The following is a 23254-nucleotide window of genomic DNA, read 5'->3' as shown; positions in this document are numbered from 1 at the left end:
TCACTCAAAAAAGAAAAACTTTACAAAGTGAAGAAAAAATAACTAATTCTTGGCAAAAAAGAAACCTCAAATTTTGGGGAAATGCTGCCAATTAATTTGAATTTGTTAATCATGTAAACTGCACGCCAAAGTGATTTTCTGTCAAGTGTGGATTTTACATCTTCCAATGCACCACAAATGCGTGTGGATGAATGCACTGCTTGGATCGCTGGGTGGTGCTTAAATCCCAACAACTCATTGACATAAGAAGAAAAACCTGACCAATGTGAATGAGCTACTGGTTTAATGTTCTTTTTTAAGAGACGGTCATGTTCTCACTGTACCCGGATGCAAAGCCTAACAACCAGTAATAACTGGTAAATATATGAAAGATCATTCCTGGAGAATTATCCATAATAAGCACCACTCTCCGGAACAAAAGCGGGCTCTGATGGATCGTGTCCAAGAACTGACAATGCAGCAAAGAAAACAGAAGTCTTCAGACCCCATCAGTTATACTGCCCTTCATGCTGTCTTCCATTACCCAGGGGTCTCCGAATCTTTTAATGCCACGCCCCCTGTTGAAAAATAAAAATCATTGGGCCCCCCCCTCAGAAGTTTTAACAAATATTGTATAAAGATGGCAATGTTTAAATATGTCTAGACGTATTTAAACACTGCAGTTAAGTACTGTTACCTTTTTAACAATGCAAGAACATGTGTCTGCTTAAAACATAACACTCTTATTTGTGTATAGCTTCTTTTGGCCGGAGCCTGGTGCCCCTCGGGATCACTTGAGCCCCCTGCTCCCCCAGGGAGCCCTGCCCCCCAGTTTGAAGACCTCTGCATTAGCCTTATACAATGGGTTGAATCAGGAATCGGGAAATGTTCAGCCAGCAGTACCACCGCTCACCTCTGTGTCATTGGTTGCATAATTCTTATCATCCGAGTAGGAAAACCCGACCCCTGCTGGAGATTCCAGATACAGCATGTGCACGATCTGCGGGAGACACACAGGGCATTTAAAAAGACACACGTATGGCAAACTATCAGTGCCTGTCAGGCAAGGTCTTTTTTTTCATGTAGATTTATTTGATAACTATCACAAACATTGCAAGTCGCAAGCACAAACGTATACAGTCTCATATACCTTCCAAAACACCTATTCAGCTTGTCTTTACAAGTTCAAAACTACCCTGATTTAGCTATCTGGTTTGCTAGTGTGGGCACTTTTATTTTGGTGCCCAAGTCTATCTTCTGCCCCAGTTCCGACCATTCCTACAGGCTATTTGTAGGAAGGTAACGGGTTTCCCGAGTGAGACACGTGGCATATTAAGTTGCATAAAAGTAGATAAACGGGCACGTTTACCTGATTCCATGATTCCGGGTTGTACTGCAGGGTAACACCATCCGGCTGGATCTAACAAGAAGGAGAAAACACAGACGTGTTTCAGGCAATGGAGCAGAAGAAACCATAAAAGAGTAATTTACAGGGGTCCCCATGAAAAGCAAGAGACCCCCCAGAACACTCTGGGTTATTTTGCAACAGAGGGATTGAGACAAAAGGAGGAATGAAGTGAAAGGAGGGAAGCAGAAGAGCAGTGAAAGGCAACCAGGAGAGGGAGGGAGAAGCAGGAGAGGGGTAAGGGGGCTAAGAGATGGAGTAGGGCAGGGCTCTGCAAAGTCAGTCCTGGAGAGCCGGGTCCATGCCAGATTTTTAGAATATCCACATTTGGAAACAAGATGTTTCAGAAATCTATATTTTTCTAAATGTGGATATGCTAAATATCTGGCACGAACCCAGCTCTCCAGGACTGACTTTGCAGAACCCTGGCGTAGGGGATGGGAAGTGCACAGAGGGGGCGACAGAGGCAGGAAAGAGGGGGACAGTAGGAAGCAGGAGGAGGCAAGGGAAAGGATAGGGCGAGAAGGAGGGGAGGTGGAAGGAGGTGGTACAGGGTTTGAAGAAGGGGCCAGGGCTATCAGGGATGAGGATGGAGGGGCACAGCGGGGGAAGAAGAGATATGAGAATGGGGCAGAAAGGCAAAAGGGAGGGGGAGAAAGGGCACAAAAGAGGGAGTGAAGAGGCAAGAGTGATGGGAAGGTGGGAAAGAAATGGGGGGGACAAAAGCTGGAGAAGAGAGAGCATGGCAGAGGCAAGTGGGTTACAGACAGAAGGGCAAGAGAGTGAACAGGTGATAAAAAGATGGTGACTGAGGAGAGAGGATGGGGACAGAACGAAAGGGAGAGATGGGGCGGGACGAGAGACATATGGAATCAGTGGTGAGAGCAAGACCAGATATGTAGGAGGGGTCGCAGGAGAGGTGCAAGGTGGCCCGCCAGAGCGCGATGCGTGAGCCTTTTCATGCATTTCTGTAGCAGTCAGTAGCTTCTGTGTCGTAACTTCTTTAGGTTCCTTTGTTTACCACTGGTGTCCCAGTACCACAATACTGTGGCACTCGACACGGACAGCAAAGCTACTCACTGACTGGCTTGGGATACAAAGGACGAGCAGCCAAAGCATACTTTAGGAGTTGGGGGGAACTAGAAACTGAGATTCAGAAAGAATCAGTAACACCAATGTCCAGCCACTGTTTTACTTTATAACAACCTAACGGCTTTATTGCTGGACGTCTGACACCAGCAGCCCTTTAACAAACTTTATTCTCTAGGGTTTGGTTCATTCCAACGGTGGGAACTTTGGAAGCGGCAGGATTCTCCTTGGCAGAAGTCATGCTACAAATAAAGGTATTCAGACGTGAGCAAGGGGTACAAACGGGGGTGCTATGGATCAAACTATGGTCTTTGGGTATCTACTTTGCCTCGTTCCAGACGCTGTCCAGCCAAGGGTTGAGTTAGACCTTACTACTTCCTTGTTCCTTCGGTTGAGAGGGTGGTAACAACTCTCATTCATAAAGGAAGCACACTTGTGTATTCACTGGTCATGAGGGCACTGTTCTGATGTCGACAAAAGTTACAAATATTATGGAATGCTTGAAGTGGGCTTGCATGGTTGGGGATCGTGCTGTAAAAGCTGGTAATACTGCAGGGTATCCATCTCACATCTGGAACAATGTTGTCATTATGAAACTGTAACGCTAAAGGCTATGCCACAAATCATGATCCATGTTACAAATTATGTTCCTCTCAAAATTCCAAAAGCTGATGATCCATGCTGAAAGGCCAACAATTCGGTACGCCTAAACAGCAGTCACCACATTCAGAAATTATAAATCAAATCATAACAAACGTAGACAACTCTACTCGTCCCGGATCATGAGATGCAGCAAGCCTGGGCAGCATGTAGTGAGTTGTATAACAACTTACAAACAACTGTATTGTTATTGATCTGAAACTGGCACCCAGCTTTGCTATCCTGAATTTCAAGTTCTGATAATGGGAACGAAAACCAATAGGACGGGTGTGACAGAGCAATACAAGGGGGGTAAAGGAGAGAGCAAGAGGGTCAGAGAAGAGAGAGGCTGAAGAAAGCGCGGGGCATAGCGCGTGAGAAAAGCAAGAGACAGGATATGAGAAAACGGGCAGAGGTGAGAAAGACCTGGACGGTGACAAAAGAGGGAGATAACACGGAGGCGACAATTGGTGCAAAGAAGGAGAGAAGTCACTTATGTGACAACAAATAGAGAAAGGCTAGGATATTTTTGTATTTTCCCTCAGATTCATTTTCTGTTGAAACTACAATGCAGAGAAGTAGTTAACGGCAGGAAGTGTTAAACTAACGCACGGCGCCCTAGCTCCGAGGCCCACAGGGCGGCAGGGCTGCTGTCACAGACCAGGGTGCAGAGCTGGTTGTTTACTGACCAGGAAAGGGCCATGCTCACTCAGGAGTCCAAAAAGTGAGCTGCAGCCAGGTCCTCCATTCAGCCAAAGAACTACTGGGCACGTGGCGGGGTCAGTCTGAGACTCCACAAACCTGCAGACAAAGCAACACAACACACGCATTCAAACCCATAATTATTAGATGGGTCGGAGGTTTCGAACACGTATCTCTGACAGGGCCAGGCTCGTGCTAAACTCATAATAACATTCCACAAAGAGCGACTCTCATCGCATTTACTTAATGACGTGGTCCTTGGTGTTCCACAGTACGCAACACGGCACCATTAAAGTTTTGCCCAGAGTAAAAATGACATAATTGTTTTACATCAGCAACTTTCATGAACACAATTACTTTTCTCATGACCAGGAAATCCAACAAGCTGATACCTGAAACAAACACCCTGTGTGACAAACTGACCTTAAAGAAATGAAAAACCTCCAAGACAGAATCTGTCCTCAACTCCTTTATCTGTCTCCTGGGTGCCTCGGTGTCCTGGTATAAGCCCAAAGCTCAAATATTCTATCACTGCATCCTAAAGCGGTAATGCTTAAAACAAGGATCCACTTTACCAAAACGTCATCACGATTCTCGCTCCCTTACTAATAATAAACCTTGTCATGCCGTGATCGAAATGGAAACCATTTACAGAGTTAACCCTCAAATCTGCTGGTGCGGTGGTTCAGCTGCAATGATGAGGGAGGGTCCGAAGCAGTGACTGTCAGTCTGCGGTCTGCCAGCAGAATACTGACTATTCTGACAACTGACCCGCCCCCACCCCCGGCAAAAAAAAAGAAACGGCAAGGAGAAAAGGCTTACATTAGACACAAACAGACTTACCACATATGTGCATAACTGTCAAAAACACGCTCGGATTTATTTCAAGAATAAATGCATATGAAAATAGATTGTGACGAGGGTGGATAATTAAATGCATTTAGCACAGTGCTGCACAAAAACTTGATATTTCACATTACATGTATTTCCAGTTCAAGTTAGATGGAGAGATGTGATTTGCCCACAATGAAACAGTGTATGTCCTTGTTCAGAACAAACAATTACAACTTGATTCTGCAGGTGCCAAGGTTAGATCAGGCACTGAAAAGGTCAAGCGTTTTGGAAGTTGTACTATAAAAGATGTTCATAAGCTTGAGCAACATTCAGAAGAGGAAGAAGGGAGTGCTGATGCCCCTGATGTCTTTCTGCAGAAGAAAGCTTGCAGGGCTGCCATGTCTCCTGGAACTGCTTTCGTGTCAGGGGAGCTTAGCTTCTACAGTGCTGTTCATGTTGTACCGATGCTGCATGTCAATAGAGCATCAAGGAAATATTTCCAACATTACTGAATCGAAAACAAATGACTATTAGGTATATGGGAGCATAACAGGGTGCAAGGGGAGTACAGTGCCAGGCACAAATGAGGAGCTGTAAAAATGCAAGCTTCCACCGCATGAGTAAAACTAGCACACTGCAAGAAATCCCCATATATGCTCTCTTTCCCATATACACACAGAAACTGTAATACATGGAGATCAGCAAGCAAGCGTTGCTCCCACAGAGACCAGACCGCTCACTGAGAATGTAAGTGCAAGCTTCCATCGCATGCGTAGAACTAGCACACTGCAAGAAATCCCCATATATGCTCTCTTCCCCATATACACACAGAAACTGTAATACATGGAGATCAGCAAGCAAGAGTTGCTCCCACAGAGACCAGACCGCTCACTGAGAATGTAAGTGCAAGCTTCCATCGCATGCGTAGAACTAGCACACTGCAAGAAAAAGCTGGCCATGCTCCAGCCCACCACCACATACACAGAAACGGTAATAAATGGCATCAGTGCATGCGTGGCTCCCACTGAGACCAGGCTGCTCATTGACATTGTAAGTGCAAGCTTCCTTCATATAGAACAGGAACAGCACAATCTGTGCTAACACAGAATGATTACAGAAGACATAGAAGCATACAGGAGAGCAATGGAAACCTTTCCTTGGACATACGGAACAGTACATCATAGGCAGCCGCAAGGTATGCATTCTTCACAGAAAAGATAATTGATCTTCCGCAGTGCATCTACATTCGCCCTCAATGAACATTTCATCATTAGTGAAAAACCTGAACGTTTTTTTTACTTCGCGCAGACTTTGCTTGAACCGCAGTTTTAATAAGTAGGTTTTTTGGCAGCCATAAAACTTGTTAGAAATGAAAAATGTGTTTTATAAATTAGCAAATTATTAACATGCAGCAAGAATGTGCATTTAGTTAGGCTAAATCAAAACTCGTGATCCTGACGCAGCAGAACGGCCCACTTACACACAACAAGGGCTGAAAAGCTGAGATGGCATTTTTGTAGCGACATTGACGCAAGATACAAATGTAAAAAACATAGAGAAGTAAACTTATTGACATGAGAAATGCTTACGCTCATATATTAAAGAATGTATTTTGACCTTCTAATAGGCTTAATGTATTAAATGCTGTATTAAATTGTTAGTTACTGAAAAGTTTCTATGCGCATAGAACAAGGGTGAAGTAACTATGAATGTAGTTAAAACATAGTTCATAAGGTTAGGCACATGGATGGGAATGGAAGTTGTGGGTATACAAAGTCATTGCTATTGATAAAACTTAAGTTCTGTCTGAGTTTCATTGTATAGTGCTGCTATGCCGGAAGAAGAAGCCTGTTCCCATGGACGGACAAGACGCTGATTGGATGACTTCGAACAGAATAAGACACAAGGTGCAAAATCTTGTATAATATGAAAAAAGTAAGTGTTCTGAGACTAGACAGGACTCAGGACAGACATGAGAGCAGCTCAGACAGGTGCGGCAGCAGCGGCAGGAGAGCAGAGCGCTGCCATTCTGGAGCGCTTAATCTCTGACACTTTCGAGAGCGGCTGACGCTGTTTCCTTTGCTGGAGACCCTTTATAGAAGGACTCTCAGAAATCTGTTCCCTTTTTTTTCTCTTTATGAGCGGTCCTGAGTTTCTCAACCTCCTTAAATGTATTTTTGTATTTCAATTAGAATTACTTTTGAATGCTAAAGTTTCATGCTTTATGCTTCTTTTCATAAGTTTTGATTCAGCACTTTTTGGGGCATTTTTACAAGCCCCTAGAGCCTCCTTGCGCCAGCCTATAGTAATTTTTTTGTTTTACGCTAAGAGGGCATCAAGGAGGCCTTTTTCCAGCACCAGATTCGCCACATTATTCCAATGTATACAAGGGGAGCGTTCCCAGAAAAATAGTGCATGGAATTTACAAGATTTCACTGCACCATTTTTTCTGTCATTTTTAATGCCTGCCCAAAGCAGGCGTTAAAGTGACGCTTCCATTGTTGCCAATGAGCCTCCACACGCATTGCTGGACTAGCACCATAATCTTTGGCGCAAACTGACCAGTGCGTCACAATAGCGCAAAGATTTTGATGCTATTGTGCTAACATGCGCCGTATTGTAAATATGGTGCTACCATGGTGATGTTAGGGGGACCCAGGGTACGCAAGAAAAGGGGTGCATCTTAGCTGATGCGCCACTTTCTTGTAAATATGCCCCCTTATGCGTTCTGTCTATTACGCAAATAGATTACTTTCCTTTATAGAACGCTGACTTTGTTTAACCATTGGATTTGCTTCTAAACTGAATGAAACTAACCATTCTTTTCTTCACTATGTAATGATAATAAAGATTTCTAAGAGAACAGATTAATAAAGCTTTTGAAACTTTCTAAAACTCTCCTTATTGACTTCCACTGGATAGAACATTTGAAATGTACAGTTCCGCGATTTTTCATTTCTGTAATCAAGGGTCCGTCACCTGTCTTCTGCCGCGGTGGTCACAGCTGGGTGAGAAAAGGTAAGTCTTCTAGCTTTTACAGACAAATTCAGCTTACCTGAGACCCTCGTGTGCAAGCAAATGTAAGGTATTTAAGAAAAAAGTTATTTTAATTGTCCAGGTTCACTCAATTTTGAGGCAGAGTTTAGGACGGGATTGAGTTTTATTTTCCCTAAATTAACAATTTTGCCTTAGGCTTTCTGACCAACACACAGAAACGCATCAGTCAGACGGCAGTAATGCTTTTCATTGTCCTCTTTCTCCCAGCCTTTCTGGAATGGGTTCTTATTCTCTGTATGCAACATTAGGGTGTCTCCAGCATTACCCTTGTTAAGTGGCTGTTACTGATACATGAGCCTTCACTAAATGCATAGTCACGGGTCAATGTTGAATGAAAACTGCAGTATGGTGCAGAGGTGCCTGGTCATAGATCAGTGGTCTCCAAACTTTTTAATGCGGCGCCCCCCGTTGAAAAATAAAAATCATTGGGCCCCCCTCAGAATTTTTCACAAATATTATATAAAGATGGCAATGTTTAAATATATCTAGATGTATTTAACATTGCAGTTAAATACTGTTACCTTTTTAAAATGCAATAACATGTTTCTGCTTAAAACAAAACACTGTTATCTGTGTAATGCTTCTTTTGGCCAGAGCCTGGCGCCCCCCCCCCCACCCTGGGATCACTTGAGGCCCCCATAGGGGGGCCCGCCCCCCAGTTTGAAGACTCCTGTCATAGATGGACCATCAAGGAGAGCTAACTGTTGACCGTCAGGCCTTGTTACCCACCCACCGAACACCAGTTATTGTATTGAGCACCCCATGAATCACAATGCAGTGACAATGTGGTCACCACATACAGGGGCACGCAAAATAGGTCCTTCTCTAGCAAACAGAGATCTAACCTGTGAACAGTAATACTAAGAAGAAGAAATGACACATCTCCACACCCGAAGAGTGACAATGTAAAACTCAGCACAAACCGGAGAGGCAAAAAGTAAAATTAGAAGTGTGCAAAATAGCGTTTGTTCTTAATATTTTGTGTAATTCCATAAAATGTTTACAAAATTATGGTTTTAGAGCAAAATGGAGATAGTTTGTATCTCTCATGACTTTTCATCAGAGTGCGATCAACACCGAATTGAGCAGAAAATGCCTCTCAAAGAAAATTTCTGCCCAAACGATTCTCCTGCATGAACCCCACACGATTGCGCAATGCACAATTTCACATAACACAAAATCAGAAATTACATACATTTCACTGGTGTAATTAAAATGTTGCTCTGGCTTAGTAGTAACGAACATCCCTTTCAACAAACAATAAAAAGACAGGATACCCAGCACGTATTAAGGTCAGTGAGGACACAGAACACCCTTAATAACACAATAATGAAAAAAGCCACAATATGAGGGATTCAATCAGTGACATCCCTCATCAGGAACATACCAACGCTTCGGGCAAGAGCAGAATAAGCAGATGTCTGTCAAGAAAAGGATGATATAGCCTGTAATAAAACAGACAACTCTACACATCCATGGGTGGGGTAAAGGCATGCTTCATAGCTCAGGAATGTGGACACAGAGAGATATATCAAAACAGATCAGCGCTCACCAGGGTTTTTAATCACTCCGTATGCACACCCCTTATTTAGGGCATGAACATAGGAAATACATTATCTCCCCAAACCCTAAAGACTCCAAAGCATACACTTCATAGTAAAGTTGCATGCTCATCGCAATGAGGAAAAACCATTAAAAAAGCAAATAAACTAGGGTAAATGGAACACAGCAAGCCACCCATCACATCGGGCCCCCGTGACTAATCACATCATGAGCGAAGGAGTGGCTGACTTCCAGTCCGCACCGATTAAAATATCCCTAGTGATGTGCAGGTCCGAGATACCACTGCCTTGTCACAGAGCCTGCTTTAAGCTCTGGGCTTCCCAAGACACACTCCAAGTAGGGTTGGCTGCATTCGTAATTTGCATTTGCACAACACTAACTACAGGATCAAATCCCATTTAAGGTAACAGGTCACGCCAAGACAGTAAAACAAAAAATACATACAAAGGGCCCTCAAACGTTAATCAGTGGTAGGAGCTACTCGCTCCAGCAACTCTCGAGCCCGGGTGACACACACCACACCAAGTGGACAAAGACCGAGCGTTCGAGGCTGGAAAGAGCGTTTTTTTTCACAGCTTTAGTGAAGAAGTGCCTTAATCGTGGTGTTTTTATGAAGCACAATTAAAAAACGTGCTTTTTCGCTTGGCACTAAAATCCTATTGAACTCAAAGAAACAATACGTGTTTTCTCTACCAATGGAATAACGAACATATGTGTGGAACCTGAAACTTACAGGGTGGAACTGAAATAGCTTGGATGCTACAGCATGGTCGTGCTTAGGGGGCCTCCAGTTCCCCACCCCAAAGTGAGCAGGGGTGATACCCTGGCCAGGGAGATGCCCACACTCACCAGTAGTGGAGGTGCTTGTTGCCAGATACAGTCAGGTAGCCAGAATACTGCCGAAAGAAAGGCTGTTTCGGCAGCCCAGGAAGGTAGGTGATTTCATCTCCAGCAGGGGCAGAGAGCACCTGCAGCACTGCCAGCAGCACAACGGAGACCTGCAGGGAAAACATCTGCCAAGAGAAAAACGTGATGCATTACAGAGGGATGACAGGAGCCCAGCAGATCACGGATACCTCAAATACATCTCATATCGGACTAAGCACGGGAGTGTCCCGTTAACAGCAGCATAGGACGCCCTATTAAAGTCAGCATCGGCGTGCCCCGTATACAAACCAAGCCTCACCTTACACAGTTACCCAACCCAGCATCAGTGCTGTGACCTGTTACCCAACCCAGCATCAGTGCTGTGACCTGTTACCCAACCCAGCATCAGTGCTGTGCCCTGTTACCCAACCCAGCATCAGTGCAGTGTGCTCTGTTACCTGACCCAGCTTCAGTGCAGTGTGCTGTTACCCAACCCAGCATCAGTGCAGTGTGCTGTTACCCAACCCAGCATCAGTGCAGTGTGCTCTGTTACCTGACCCAGCTTCAGTGCAGTGTGCTGTTACCCAACCCAGCATCAGTGCTGTGCCCTGTTATCCAACCCAGCATCAGTGTGGTGTGCTCTGTTACCTGACCCAGCTTCAGTGCAGTGTGCTCTGTTATCTAACCCAGCATCAGTCTGGTGTGTCCTGTTATCTAACCCAGCAACAGTGCTGTGCCCTGTTACCCAACCCAGCATCAGTGCAGTGTGTTCTGTTATCCAACCCAGCATCAGTGTGGTGTGCCCTGTTATCTAACCCAGCATCAGTGTGGTGTGCCCTGTTATCTAACCCAGCATCAGTGTGGTGTGTCCTGTTACACAACCCAGCGTCAGTTTGCCCTGTTACCTAACCCATCATCAGTGCAGTGTGCTCTGTTATCTAACCCAGCACCAGTGTGGTGTGTCCTCGTATCTAACCCAGCATCAGTGTCGTGTGTCCTGTTACCTAACCCTGCATCAGTGTTCTGTGTCCTGTTAGTAAACCCTGTGTTCCTGAGCTTCATTACCCAACCCTGGATCAGCGTGTCTCGTTGTCCAGCCTAGCACGGTGTATGCCATCATCGAAACTAGCATCGGAGTTCCCCATTATCAAACCTAGCATCAGAGTTCTTCATCATCTAACTTTGCATCGGTGAACCCAATTACCCAACCTAGCATCGCTGGTCCTCTTTAGCCAAAGTGATGGAAGCTATGGGGCAAGCATGGTAAGCCAAGTGAACCTGGGCAAGTTAAATACTCCCAGAAACAATTGCCAACTACTGACACTTTCTAATTCACAGAGGGCATGAGACATTCACTTCTAAATCAAATGTATACCGACGTAAACTCGTCTAGTGAGCGACCTCGAAGAATGTCCAACCTTTTAGTGCTTGAGACTGGGCCAAAGTAAAAAAGTAATTCAATAAGCAACGAGAAGGTTGCATTGGTTTGCATCCACAACAATACAGGAGCCATTTCTACGAAGGTGCTCCAATGCAAGTGACGAATAAAAATAGTGCACACGTTGTAAATTGTTTATTACAAAGATCAAGCATTTAGCAACCTCAGTCAATATTAATCAGCAAGGCAGAGAAGAGTTCACTACATAGTGCTCTAGGTGTGACGAAAATGTCTCTCTGTAACCCAAAAAAACACTATAACCTATCGATGTTTTTTTTTACCCCTTTAGAGCTTCAGTTTTCTACGGTTTCTCCCTCGGGACCAGAAACGGTAGCACCCCAAGGAATGCTCAGAAAACATCAGGAATAGTCAGCTGTACTGCTGTTGATAATAAGCAGAAAACAAACCACTGTCTTACTGACCTCAAGAAGTCAGACTCTGCTTTTGGCTGCGCCTACCTCGAGCAATGCTGGAAACATTCATCCAGACCTGCCAGGTGAGGCCCCTTCCAGAGGGGACACAAGCAACCCCCGACCAGCTTCAGCCTACTTGAGCCGCCAGTGGGAGGGGCCTGAGTCCAACAGCACCGTTAGCATGAGCCACCTGCCACACTTAGTGCATCAGCTGCAATAAACACGGCGGTGAATGAAGTGCATGTATGCCAATAGACCAGATTCAGGCGGGAGACTCACGATTTTTTAAGCACCACGGGCTTTATTTGGGTTACCTCCTGCCTGATATGTCCCCGGGTTCAGTAGATATCAATGGGGGAATTACATTCCCCTGATTATCTTTCAGAATCTCCCTCTTTCCTCCTATAAAAATGTTGGCAAAGATGTATGGGAATGATACCAAGAGCCTCTGCCAGCGGTTACACTGGCCTATTTGCAAGCAATCCCCATCACCTTTAGAGTGTTTGTTGTTCATTATTAAACCTAGCATCAGTGTACCCCATAATCCAATGTAGCACCGGTGTTCCCCATTACCCACTCACCATCTGTGTGACTCCCTTATACAGCCCAGCACGGGTGAGCCCTTAGGTAGCGTCGGACCGCTGTCTCAACCAAGCCCCACGCTCCGATCGCATTCAACATCTCTAATAGTTTCACCGCGAAATCTGCAACCCACTTCTGCGAGAACGTGATGGCACCCACTTTTACTCGTCCGACCAATGCAGCTCTTTCCCTCATTACCCCCCCCCCCCCCCCCCCCCCCCCCCCCCCCCCCCCACCATCTTGCTTCCTGGTCTGCTCAGGATCTTCCTAGAACCTGACTCGCCTTCAATAAACATCACGAGATGGGCCGGGGACACCGCCGAGGTGGGCCAGTCTGACGAGTTTGAGGCCTGAAGGAAGCTCAACCCCTATAACGAAGTGGAAAAAATTGCTGAGAGGAGAAAAGTTAGGGGCTTGAAAATTAACAGACATAAAGCTGTCAATAAATAAACAAGTTCACAAGAACGAACAAAGTCAAAAATATGAAAACATGCATTAAAACAAGCCTCTGTCTACATTATGTTTAAAATATTTTTACTGAATTGGTGACATTTTCGTATCTTTCTTAAATCAAAAACGCAAAGGTATCCTTTTGATAAAGGCTGAGACATTGCCGCCAAGATCCCGGAGTCCATGCAAGATGAGATGCTAGACTCCAGGATTTTTGCTTTGAATTTTGGAACTTGTAGTTTCGGTTTTAGAACGCAACCATGCCAACAGACCCTATTTCAGTGGGAAACTCCCGAATTCTGAATCACAATAATCACAGGTTTTAGCTGTCTCCCGCCTAAAATCGCCTCTTCTTCCGTAGAAGTCAAATGGGAAAATACTTTTCCACATAAAAAAAAAAAAAAAAAAAACACTTTCCTGTTCTGAAATGTTGCCATGTATGATAATGGAATAAACAAGACTACACGTCCCACGTTTCAAAGAACACAATCTTGATTGGAGCATATCTTTACACATGGGTCCCAGAAACTTACAAGACTGGCACTGCAAGACTGCTGTACATTCGCAAGCATGCAACCCAGACGAGTTAGGATGCTGCCTTTCACCAAATCAGACTCTGGACTGTGGCATCAACAATGGTGGAACCTGGCAATAGTATGGACATACATTATAGACACATTGTCAATTTTACAAGCACAATAAATTATACAGTAAACCTTATCCAACCATAAAAATGAACAGCTTACATACATAGGGCCTGATTCTAACTTTGGAGGACGGTGTTAAACCGTCCCAAAAGTGGCGGATATACCACCTACCGTATTACGAGTTCCATAGGATATAATGGACTCATAATACGGTAGGTGGTATATCCGCCACTTTTGGGACGGTTTAACACCGTCCTCCAAAGTTAGAATCAGGCCCATAATCTGACCAGCATTTTCATGCCAAGGCATCTAGAAAAAAGTGGATAAATGGTCGAAATCTTGCATTTTCCCATTGTTATGAAACATAAAACTCAAGCAACAAAGACTAGACAACCACAATAAAAGTATCCTCGAGTTACCCAAGCAATTCCTAACCGGCAAAAAAACGTATACACTGGATATGACATAAACTGTATTAAAAAACATCTCCATATCTGTTAACTTTTCAAGTCCAAAATGAGGGTGAGTTACATGGCAAGTTGACCATGCATGAGGTAGACATCTTGGGGTAATTAACAGAACATTGGGCGCACTTTTAACAGGCTAGTGGTTTCCAACCAAAAATAATGTCCGTAAATGTTGTGACAAAGGGTACCTATTAAGGCACACTACACCAGTAACATAGGTAAAATATAGATACTATGTAATAAGCAGGCTGGAACTGCCCCCTAAGAAACTGAGCTTTCGTTGTACATCTTGAAGTAAAATGGGCCAACCCCAGTGGATAGAAGTCGATAGGGTACCAAGAGGAACACGTTATACAGCAGCTTGAGTACCCCCAGAAATTTGGTGAAACGGTTTAAAGTAAATTGCTCCCGTGCTATTAGACGGAACTAGATATAATGAAAATATAGCTCAACAGACGATTCGTAAGCTTTCCCCAAAATAATTTTGTGTGAAAGTTGTGGAAAGCATATTTAAGGGATGAAAACAACTGAAGGAACAGGAGCAGTGATGTTCTTAGTTTATGATGCATGCAGTGACCCTAATGCAGCATCAGGTGATGTGCTAATCCACTGATACTATTCAGTAACCAGAATGAAAGCACCAAGTTCTTTGCAGCAAGTGTTATGTTAATAGGCAAGTACATGAGCTCGTAGCCTCAATGGTTGTCCATACCATAGCAAGGTGGTTGAATGTTGTGAAGTGACAATAAGTCTTAGCCAGACTACTTCACAAGTCAATTACCTTTTGTTTAGGCCTGGCTTTAGTCATTTTCCTGCTTTTTGCGTTAGTTCACACGATAACAGATGGTTCTAACCAAAGATCCACTCTGTTAAACAAGAACGTTTCTTTGTCATTAGTCGCTGAGCTTCCACAATTACATCTGATATTTTGATAGTAGACTTAAGCACCCGATTTTCTTTTTTTCAGTAAAACAAGGTCTCTCTGGGTGCTCTGATGTTTTTCAAGAGATTTTGAGATTTGACAGCCTTGCTCCCTCCGATGAAACTTCCGAGGTTCAAATATGTAATTCCACACATGCTTTTGACACTTGCAATGAAATCCATTTTTTAAAAATCTCTGGTCTGGTTCTGTTTGTGTTGCAGGCTAAAAGCAACATTTGATGGTGTAGACACCCGGCTGTGGGTGACATCTACAATATGAGGGTGAGTTGATAAGTCTGCATCTCCTGGCCCATCCGGAATCTCATACTACGTACAAATGGCTAGTATTTTTCTCCGAGCAAAGGTGGCAACCACATGCAGGCGACAATGTTGGGAAGTGCTTGGATGAACGATTATTGTACGTCTGTTTTGATGCCTGTTTTAAGATGTTATTGTAGAGGAGAAAAATAGTTATATTTCACAATTGCGATTGAGAAGTGTGATCAAATGAATAGCTCTCAGAAGCTGATGATTAAACAGACATCAAGGAAGGAAGGCTTTTTCACAAAAAATAAATATAGCTCCTGGGTAGATTACCAAGTAAGCAATGTGCCTAAATTTAGTGGTGCACTGGCGGAACTATCTCCAGGCAGAGCATAGTGCTTTGAAAAGCAAGTTACAGGAGCAAATATTTCTTGTACAGGAAGCAGCTCTAGCTGCTATTTACTCTTCATAAAGCACAAATTCATCGAAGTTTCTCAGCACTGTAGTGACATTATTGTATTTTTTTAATAGGAACACTTTATTGCATTTTTACACAATAACAACAAAGCAATCGCCTTGTTAAACACTGATATCAACCCGCATTATGGCGCTGTCATCTCATGATGACTCAGTCCGGCACCATGGCCCCCCGCTGCCACATCCTATCCCCCCCAAAGTTATCAATTCGGCAGGTCATGGTATGTCCACTGCTTCTCCCAGATATTGTCATATTTGTGGGGACAACCTCTAGCGTTATACATTTGTTTCCTCCAATTTGCCACACCAGTTCATACCCAGAGTCCAGGTCACTATTGAAGGAGCCATTGTGGGGATCCAGTTATGAGTGAAGTTTCTTTTGGCTAATTCCCACCAACGTTCTGCCACCCCTGGGTCCTCCCATGTCATCAAGAATACCAAGCAAAGCAACTGTGGGATCTGCTTCTACAGTGTCACCCACTACAGCAGCTAACAAAGTGAAGATGGCATTCCAATAGACTTGAACTAAAAGACATTCCCAGACAATGTGAAAAAGTTCCCTCGAGGATCCTTGCACCGATACCAAGCTGGAGAAGAAGCAAGGCCTGCTTTCTGCATCTGGATGGGAGTAGTATAGGTTTGGTGTAAGTACTTAAACTGAATGAAGCAAAGTCTAGCAGAGATTGACAAAGTGCAATGAACCATACAGGCATCTCTCCACTCCACCTCATCCAACTCACCAAATGCCCCCGCACCCCCACACTTCTCTCTCAGTGGATTCAGGGACGTAGGAGAGTGGATCACCAAGGATTCATATATTTGAGATACTACCCTCTGCCTAAGGGGCTAGTGAGAACCATGTTTTCAGAGGACTGTATTTGGGAAGGTTCTGAAGTGCGTCATCATATGCATGTAGAGTGTGATGTAAATGTAAGTAACAAAAGAACTTGGAGTTGGGCATGTAGAATTTGGACTGGAGCTCCTGGAATGGCCTCATGTGGCTGCCGCACCACACATCGCCCAGCTTTGTTATTCCTATGGAATCCCATCCATTGAAACCATTCAGGGTGGACACCTGATCCATCCACCTGCCTTCCTACAACAGGGTTTCCCCAGTCAGTTTGCGGTTCCAGCCCAGCCACTGTAGAACAGCCCGCCACACTCCAATGCTACCTGGGTCACTTCTGGAATGTCACATGGAATGGGAGCACCGTACACAATGTGAAGGACTTTGTCCAAGCCTAGAATAGCTAGCTCACCTCTTTATGAGGGATCATCCTACGACCCATGTAACCGATCATTGATAGGGGGTAGCGGAGTAGACCAGTAATAAAGACATACATCCGCCATGGCCAGGCCCCCATCATACACTGCCCATTTGCATTTGCTGAAGGCTTCCTTGGTGGAGCTGCCCCCCCAAATACATTTGTGGCTTAGGGACTGAAAGGAGTCAAACCATGCTTGTGGGATGCACAGGGGATAGTTTTGTAAAATGTACACACGTTTGGGAAGGATCATCATCTTGAACAATGCAATCCTACCGATGGCGGGGAGGGGAAGGCTGGTCCAACGCACAAGATCCTCCTTCGCTTTGCACATTAAGGAGACAAGTTTCAGGCTCCATGTCAAATTTGGTTCCCAAGATATGTGTATTCCAAGATACTGAAAACGAACCCAATGCACCAGGAGTTGAGATTGCCAGGTCTCGTCCCAGTGGTCTCCCGGCAGCAACCAGTACGGATTTGTCCTAATTAACTCAGAGCCAAGAAGTGTCCCCAAATATGTTCAGGATCCAAAGGAGTCAAGGCCCAGTCTCCTCGGGTTTAGACATGAACAACAGAATATTGTTCGCATAGAGTGCAATGTGGTTCTCCTGCATCAAACCCTAAACCTGAGCATCGTAGCGAATTCACACCGACAGGGGCTCGATAGCAAGCAAAATTAAGAGGGGGGTCAGAGGACACCCATGTCTGCTGCCCTGTGTCACCTGGAAGATGTCCGACAGGACTCTGTTTACCCTCATAGCCATGGGTCATGGTGCCCTCATAGAGTCCTAATATATGCCTGGAAACAGGGTCCATGGTCCATACCCTCAAGCATTTCAGCAAGATAAATCCAGTCAACTATGTCAAATGACTTTTCAAAGTCGATCAACATAAGGGTCCCTGTACCACCCAGAGCCTTCATACGAGACAGTGCAATGTGCACTCTGTGGATGCAATGTCTAGTACTGCACCTAGTGATGAACCCACATTTGTCAGTATGGACCAGTCTGGGAAGGACTGTCAAGAGCCAGTTCGCCAAGAGCTTTGCATAAACCTTGAGCCTGCTATTAATGAGGAATATAGGTTGGAAGGAAGCGCAAGTTGATGTAATGGGATTAGACTTGGGAAGAACAATGATCGTGGCCTGGTCTACCTCTGGGGAAAAGTGGCCCCTGGCTGCAGTCTCAGTATAGAATCAAGCAGGGGCGGAATAATGTCAGGGCACAGTTTGTGATAAACCTCCACTGGGTATCCATCGGTTCCAGATGTTTTGCCTGCGTTAAGGTCTGCCAGCGCCTCTCCTATTTTTTCTCTGGTAAAGTTTCATCCAAACAAATCATCTCCACCGGGGTCACGCAGGACAGGGGGAGCTCCCCCACCAACGAGGACAACATTTATGAATCTGGACGCCTGGAGCGTGCATAGAGCTCCCCATAATATTGAGCAAATGTAGCCACAATTCCAAAAGAGTCCTCTACCATTCTCCCAAACCCCTCAAAAAGCGGGGTATCACTTGTTTTCAGACTGTGTGGCTAGCCAGTGTAATATTTTACTAGATTTGTCACCCCATTCATAGACCCCATGAGTGGATGTCATCCAACACTTGGGGGCCTCATCTAGACTTAATTAGCGTAGTGATGTGTGGTCTAGCTCAAGCTGTCTGGCCTCCACTTCGCTCAATGATTCCAGTGCCCGGTGGTCCCAAAACGAGATTGAACGTTAAAGCAAGCCATGCCCCTCATATAGGCCTTGCTTGCCATCAAGGGGTCCCAGTGGAATCGACCAACACTCATTTACCCTAAGGAAGGATTTAACTTCACTCTGTAAGTGTTCCATAAACGTATTGTCCTGCAGGAACCATGCATTTAGGCAAGACATCAGGCAGTTGTCACTGGGGTGCGTGTAAACTTGAAGTAGGACTGGTGTATGATCGGACATTCCTCGAGACAGGATCTGGGATCCTGTGCTCTGTAGGAGGTCTGTAGTCAGCAGGAACAAATAATCAATACAGGATAACGAATTGTATGAGGCTGATGCATGGGTGAAGCCTGGATCAATTGTCTGCTGCAACCGCCACACGTCACTGAGGCCCAGCCCCTGCAACAAGTCCACCACACCCCAACCACATCTGGGGCCGTGACTCCCAGGTCCAGGCCAGTGGTTCTGCCCCAGTATGTCATTAAAGTGTTGCCCCAGAATAGCCCTTTCCTGTGGGAGTGCAGCCACCATGTCTCCAGACACTGCATCAGCATATGATGAACATCCTTGGAGGATATAAATACTAAAAATGAGGTATAGGATACCCTCCATAGTGCATAACAGCAATAAAATGAAGGCGCCTGAATGCACTAGGCCGCGCCGAACATGTAAACAAAGTATTGAAAAACCACAATAGCATAAGGGAAAATGCGAAAGTGCTTAGCCCTGCGCTGAAGCAGCAAAGAAAGAGGATGGACTTTGATGTTTATGATCTATATACTAGATGGTGGGCCCCGGTTGGGGGTCATAACGAGGCTGCAAGGCTGTTGGGAAATATAGGGGGTCATTCTAACCCTGGCGGTAAAAACCGCCAGGGTGAATGACCGCGGTAGCACCGCCAACAGGCTGGCGGTGCACCGCTGGGCATTCTGACCGCGGCGGTTCAGCCGCGGCCAGAAACGGAAAGTCGGCGGTGTACCGCCGACTTTCCGCTGCCCTTGAGAATCCTCCATGGCGGCGGAGATTCTGACACCCCCTACCGCCATCCTGTTCCTGGCGGGTCTCCCGCCAGGAACAGGATGGCGGTAGGGGGTGCCGCGGGGCCCCTGCAGTGCCCATGCCAATGGCATGGGCACTGCAGGGGCCCCCGTAAGAGGGCCCCAAAAAGAATTTCAGTGTCTGCCTAGCAGACACTGAAATTCGCGACGGGTGCTACTGCACCCGTCGCACTCCAGCAACTCCGCCGGCTCCATTCGGAGCCGGCTTCATCGTTGATGGGTCTTTCCCGCTGTGCTGGCGGGCGGCCTTTTGGCGGTCGCCCGCCAGCACAGCGGGAAAGCCAGAATGGCCGCCGCGGTCTTGTGACCGCGGTGCAGTCATTTGGCGGTAACCGCATGGCGGGTGGCGACCGCCGCCCGCCGCGGTTAGAATCACCGCCATAGTGTTGTTTTTTTATTGGCTGCTGTGTATTCACAGTAAAGAAAGAGATAGCATAATCCGAAGCCTCTGGTCCTGACATAAACTCATTAGCACAGAGTGGTAGTACAGGAGCTACAGAAGTCTGCCCGCCATCCTGGCAGTCCCGGCCACACCTGATATTATTAATGTTGTAATTCCCCACCAGATCTTTCAGCAATTCATGGAAAAACACCTTGATTGTGCATAATAGTCAGTTATGTGAATTGTACCAGAGTTGTGCAGCAAGTGCAAAGAAACTTCACCAGCTCACAAACTGCAGTTCAAACTTCAAAATTCATTCTACTAACTGGCAATCAAATGTAAAAGTTAAAAAAAGGGACTGACCAATGTTTCAAATGACTAAGACATCTTTATGTACGTACTGCTATCCAGACATTGAGTGCATTTTGTGAAGGTGGGATCCCAGAGCTCTCAAGTTTTTTATTTTCTTGAAACGTAGTCGCCTATTGCTCATGTCACAGAACAGAACTGATGTCACACAATATTTGACATAATATCATCATAATAAGGCACATAAGTGAAGTGAAAAAAATCTCTAACTTCAGGTAAAATTATTGAATAACACCTAAACTGTCGTGCTGTTTGCACAAGGTGCGGCTATCTAAATGCAAGCAAGGTCCAAAGAGATGTGACTGAAAGGGAAGAAGGTTGGATTGGTTGGTGGATGTAGCAACAGGTGAAGTATGTGTAGAAAAGTAAGGAGAATGTGAAACTGGGCTGTTGACAGAGCCCAGGTGAAAGCAAAATAATTTATTAGAAAATAGTTTTTAATAAAGGTTTGGTTTAGTTAGCATTACCTGGCCTCGTTAACAAGAATGTTTGTCAAATTGCAGAAAGGCACATGTTTATTTGTTCTATTTGTTTTCTAAAAATCATGGAAATTCAGTCGCAAATCATGATCTCTGTCCCTGTGCACTAACGTAATGTATTCCTAGCTTCCTTGAGAAGAGATATCCTTATATTACAACATTACAAGGTTAGGAGCTAAATTCCCATTGTAATGTCGAAATTATAAATGTGCAGAAGCAGTTTGGTTTGTGGTTTTGCAGTAATAAAATGCCCAATTTATTTGTGCAACACATCATGTATTTAACAGCCAATGAAACTAACTTGCAAGTAAGTGTTGTTTTGAAAAATGTGATTGGGGCTGCACAAGTAACATTTTAGTGCTCCCATTGACTTAAAATCATGCTATGAATGTATTTGTTTTCTTTGTCAGGAACATTAGAAAAGATTTGACATATGGGAATGAGCCAGTCACAATCTCCTCATCTTCTCCTTCTGCTTAGGTTTTCATACTTTTCTGCTTGCTGCTTAGGGAAGACTAGATATTATTGGTCCTTTTTGTATTTAGGCCTATTTTCTATTAATCTGATATTACTTATGTTCTTAAAGGTACACAGCTTTCTGCATTACTACGATTGATTTTTTTAATACCCATGACTCTAATGACTTTTGCATTCTGTAATATTATTTAAATAACTACAAATACTTAGAACTGGAAAAGCATTGTTGTGCAGGTTGTCTTAATGATTTTGACTGAGCGAGTCTCCATTCCCTCTCCATGGACCCTCTGTAATAAATCACAGGTGGTGTGTTGACATCTAGCACTAGTAGAATAACTAAATGAAGATTTGACAGGATGATTTCCAAGATAAAAGGCTGGAGGATTTCGTGTCTGATTTTCCTAAGCACAATAGTATTTGAGCTCAGTGTATTACAAATATTATATGTATTTTTAAATAACATTGAGCTACTGTATGTTTTGTTAATTGTTATAATGGGAAGATGTTTGTCATGTTGCTTTCCCTATTGTTGCTCAGCTGAGCCACTACAATGTGTATTGTATTCCTTTTTAGATTATTTTTAGGATGTTCTATTGAGGACAGTTACAGGGTGGACACAAACTACACCGGTTGCCAGATCTGTAATAAAGATTTGAGTACTGCCCTACATTCGTGAGACATACCATTTATATGCAAGAAGTGCCTCACTAAAACAGACACACAGAACTGTTCCACTGAATGTACAATTTCTGTAGGTGTCTGATGGGCGTGGCCCTTTCTGCAGGATCATTCTCGAACTCTATTCCTCCATCCTCCTGTTTTCTGACCCCATTATGTTGGTGTTTAGGACTCTGCGCACTTTACCACTGTTGACCAGTGCTTAAGTGTTTTTGCTCTCTCCTTTAAACATGGGGAATTGGTTTACACCCATTTGGCACAATTAAGTTACTTCTACGTCCCTAGTAAAGTGGTCGTACATGTACCTAGGGCCTGTAAATTAAATACTACTAGTGGGCCTGCAGTACTTACTGTGCCACCCACTTAAGTAGTCTTTTAAATATGGATCAGGCCTGCCTTTGCAGCCTGTATGTGGAGTTTTAAAGTGCCATGGCAAAATAAACCTTTTGCCAGGCCTAAACCTTCTTTTTTAATGCATGTAAGTCACCCCTAAAATAGGCCTCAAATAGCCCATAAGGCAGGCTCCAGTATATTTGAAACGTTAGACATGTTTTTTAAAAAAAACTTTTACATGTCCTGACAATGAGGCCTACCCCTCACATAAAATAATATTGGGTTACCTTATTACATTTAATAAGAGGTAACTTTTGTAGGAAAGTAGATTACTATGCAGTGAGGCTGGTTAGGCTTCACTATGTAATAACTTCAAGTTACCCCAAATTGATCCTTGGATGCACACTAATAAATCCCTATCTCATCCTGATAACGTGGCACAGAGCAGTCAGGTTTTACTAGAAGAACGTGTTAAGCATTTTAGAGTATCAACATGGACGATAAGTAATAGACAGGGGACTTGAAATAAATCTGACAACAATTTATAAAAACAAACAGATTTTAGATCCATTTAGAAACTAATATGAGGTCAATTGAATATGCATAACCAGAGTAATGGATTTTTAAAGGAAAAATAAATCCTTTAATTTAAATTCTGCAAACAATCATGGTGTGGTCAATGGAGAAAGGTGCTACTTGCAAACAGCCACCTGTCCATCAG

At 44.4% G+C, this 23254-nt stretch overlaps 1 protein-coding gene across 2 annotated transcripts in view; it reads right to left on the bottom strand.

Annotated features, from left to right (window-relative positions):
• Positions 1 to 12748, bottom strand: part of LOC138303936 (lysosomal protective protein-like) — an 86338-nt gene extending 73590 nt beyond the window's left edge. For both annotated transcript variants that reach the window (XR_011205470.1, XM_069243510.1), the window contains exons 1-5: positions 12568 to 12748; positions 10118 to 10281; positions 3802 to 3913; positions 1349 to 1399; positions 893 to 979 (exon numbers count right to left, since the gene is read on the bottom strand). Coding sequence is in view for 1 of the 2 variants with exons in the window: in XM_069243510.1 (XP_069099611.1) it covers positions 893 to 979; positions 1349 to 1399; positions 3802 to 3913; positions 10118 to 10281; positions 12568 to 12570 (417 nt within the window). In the remaining variant the exon portion in view is untranslated. The remainder of the gene's footprint in view (positions 1 to 892; positions 980 to 1348; positions 1400 to 3801; positions 3914 to 10117; positions 10282 to 12567) is intronic.
• Between the last annotated feature and the right edge of the window lie 10506 nt (positions 12749 to 23254).

Source organism: Pleurodeles waltl, chromosome 7 (assembly GCF_031143425.1).
Source record: "Pleurodeles waltl isolate 20211129_DDA chromosome 7, aPleWal1.hap1.20221129, whole genome shotgun sequence".
Taxonomy (NCBI): Eukaryota; Metazoa; Chordata; class Amphibia; order Caudata; family Salamandridae; genus Pleurodeles; species Pleurodeles waltl.
The sequence above is the reverse complement of the archived record's forward strand: the minus strand, read 5'-3'. Positions and strand labels throughout refer to the sequence as shown.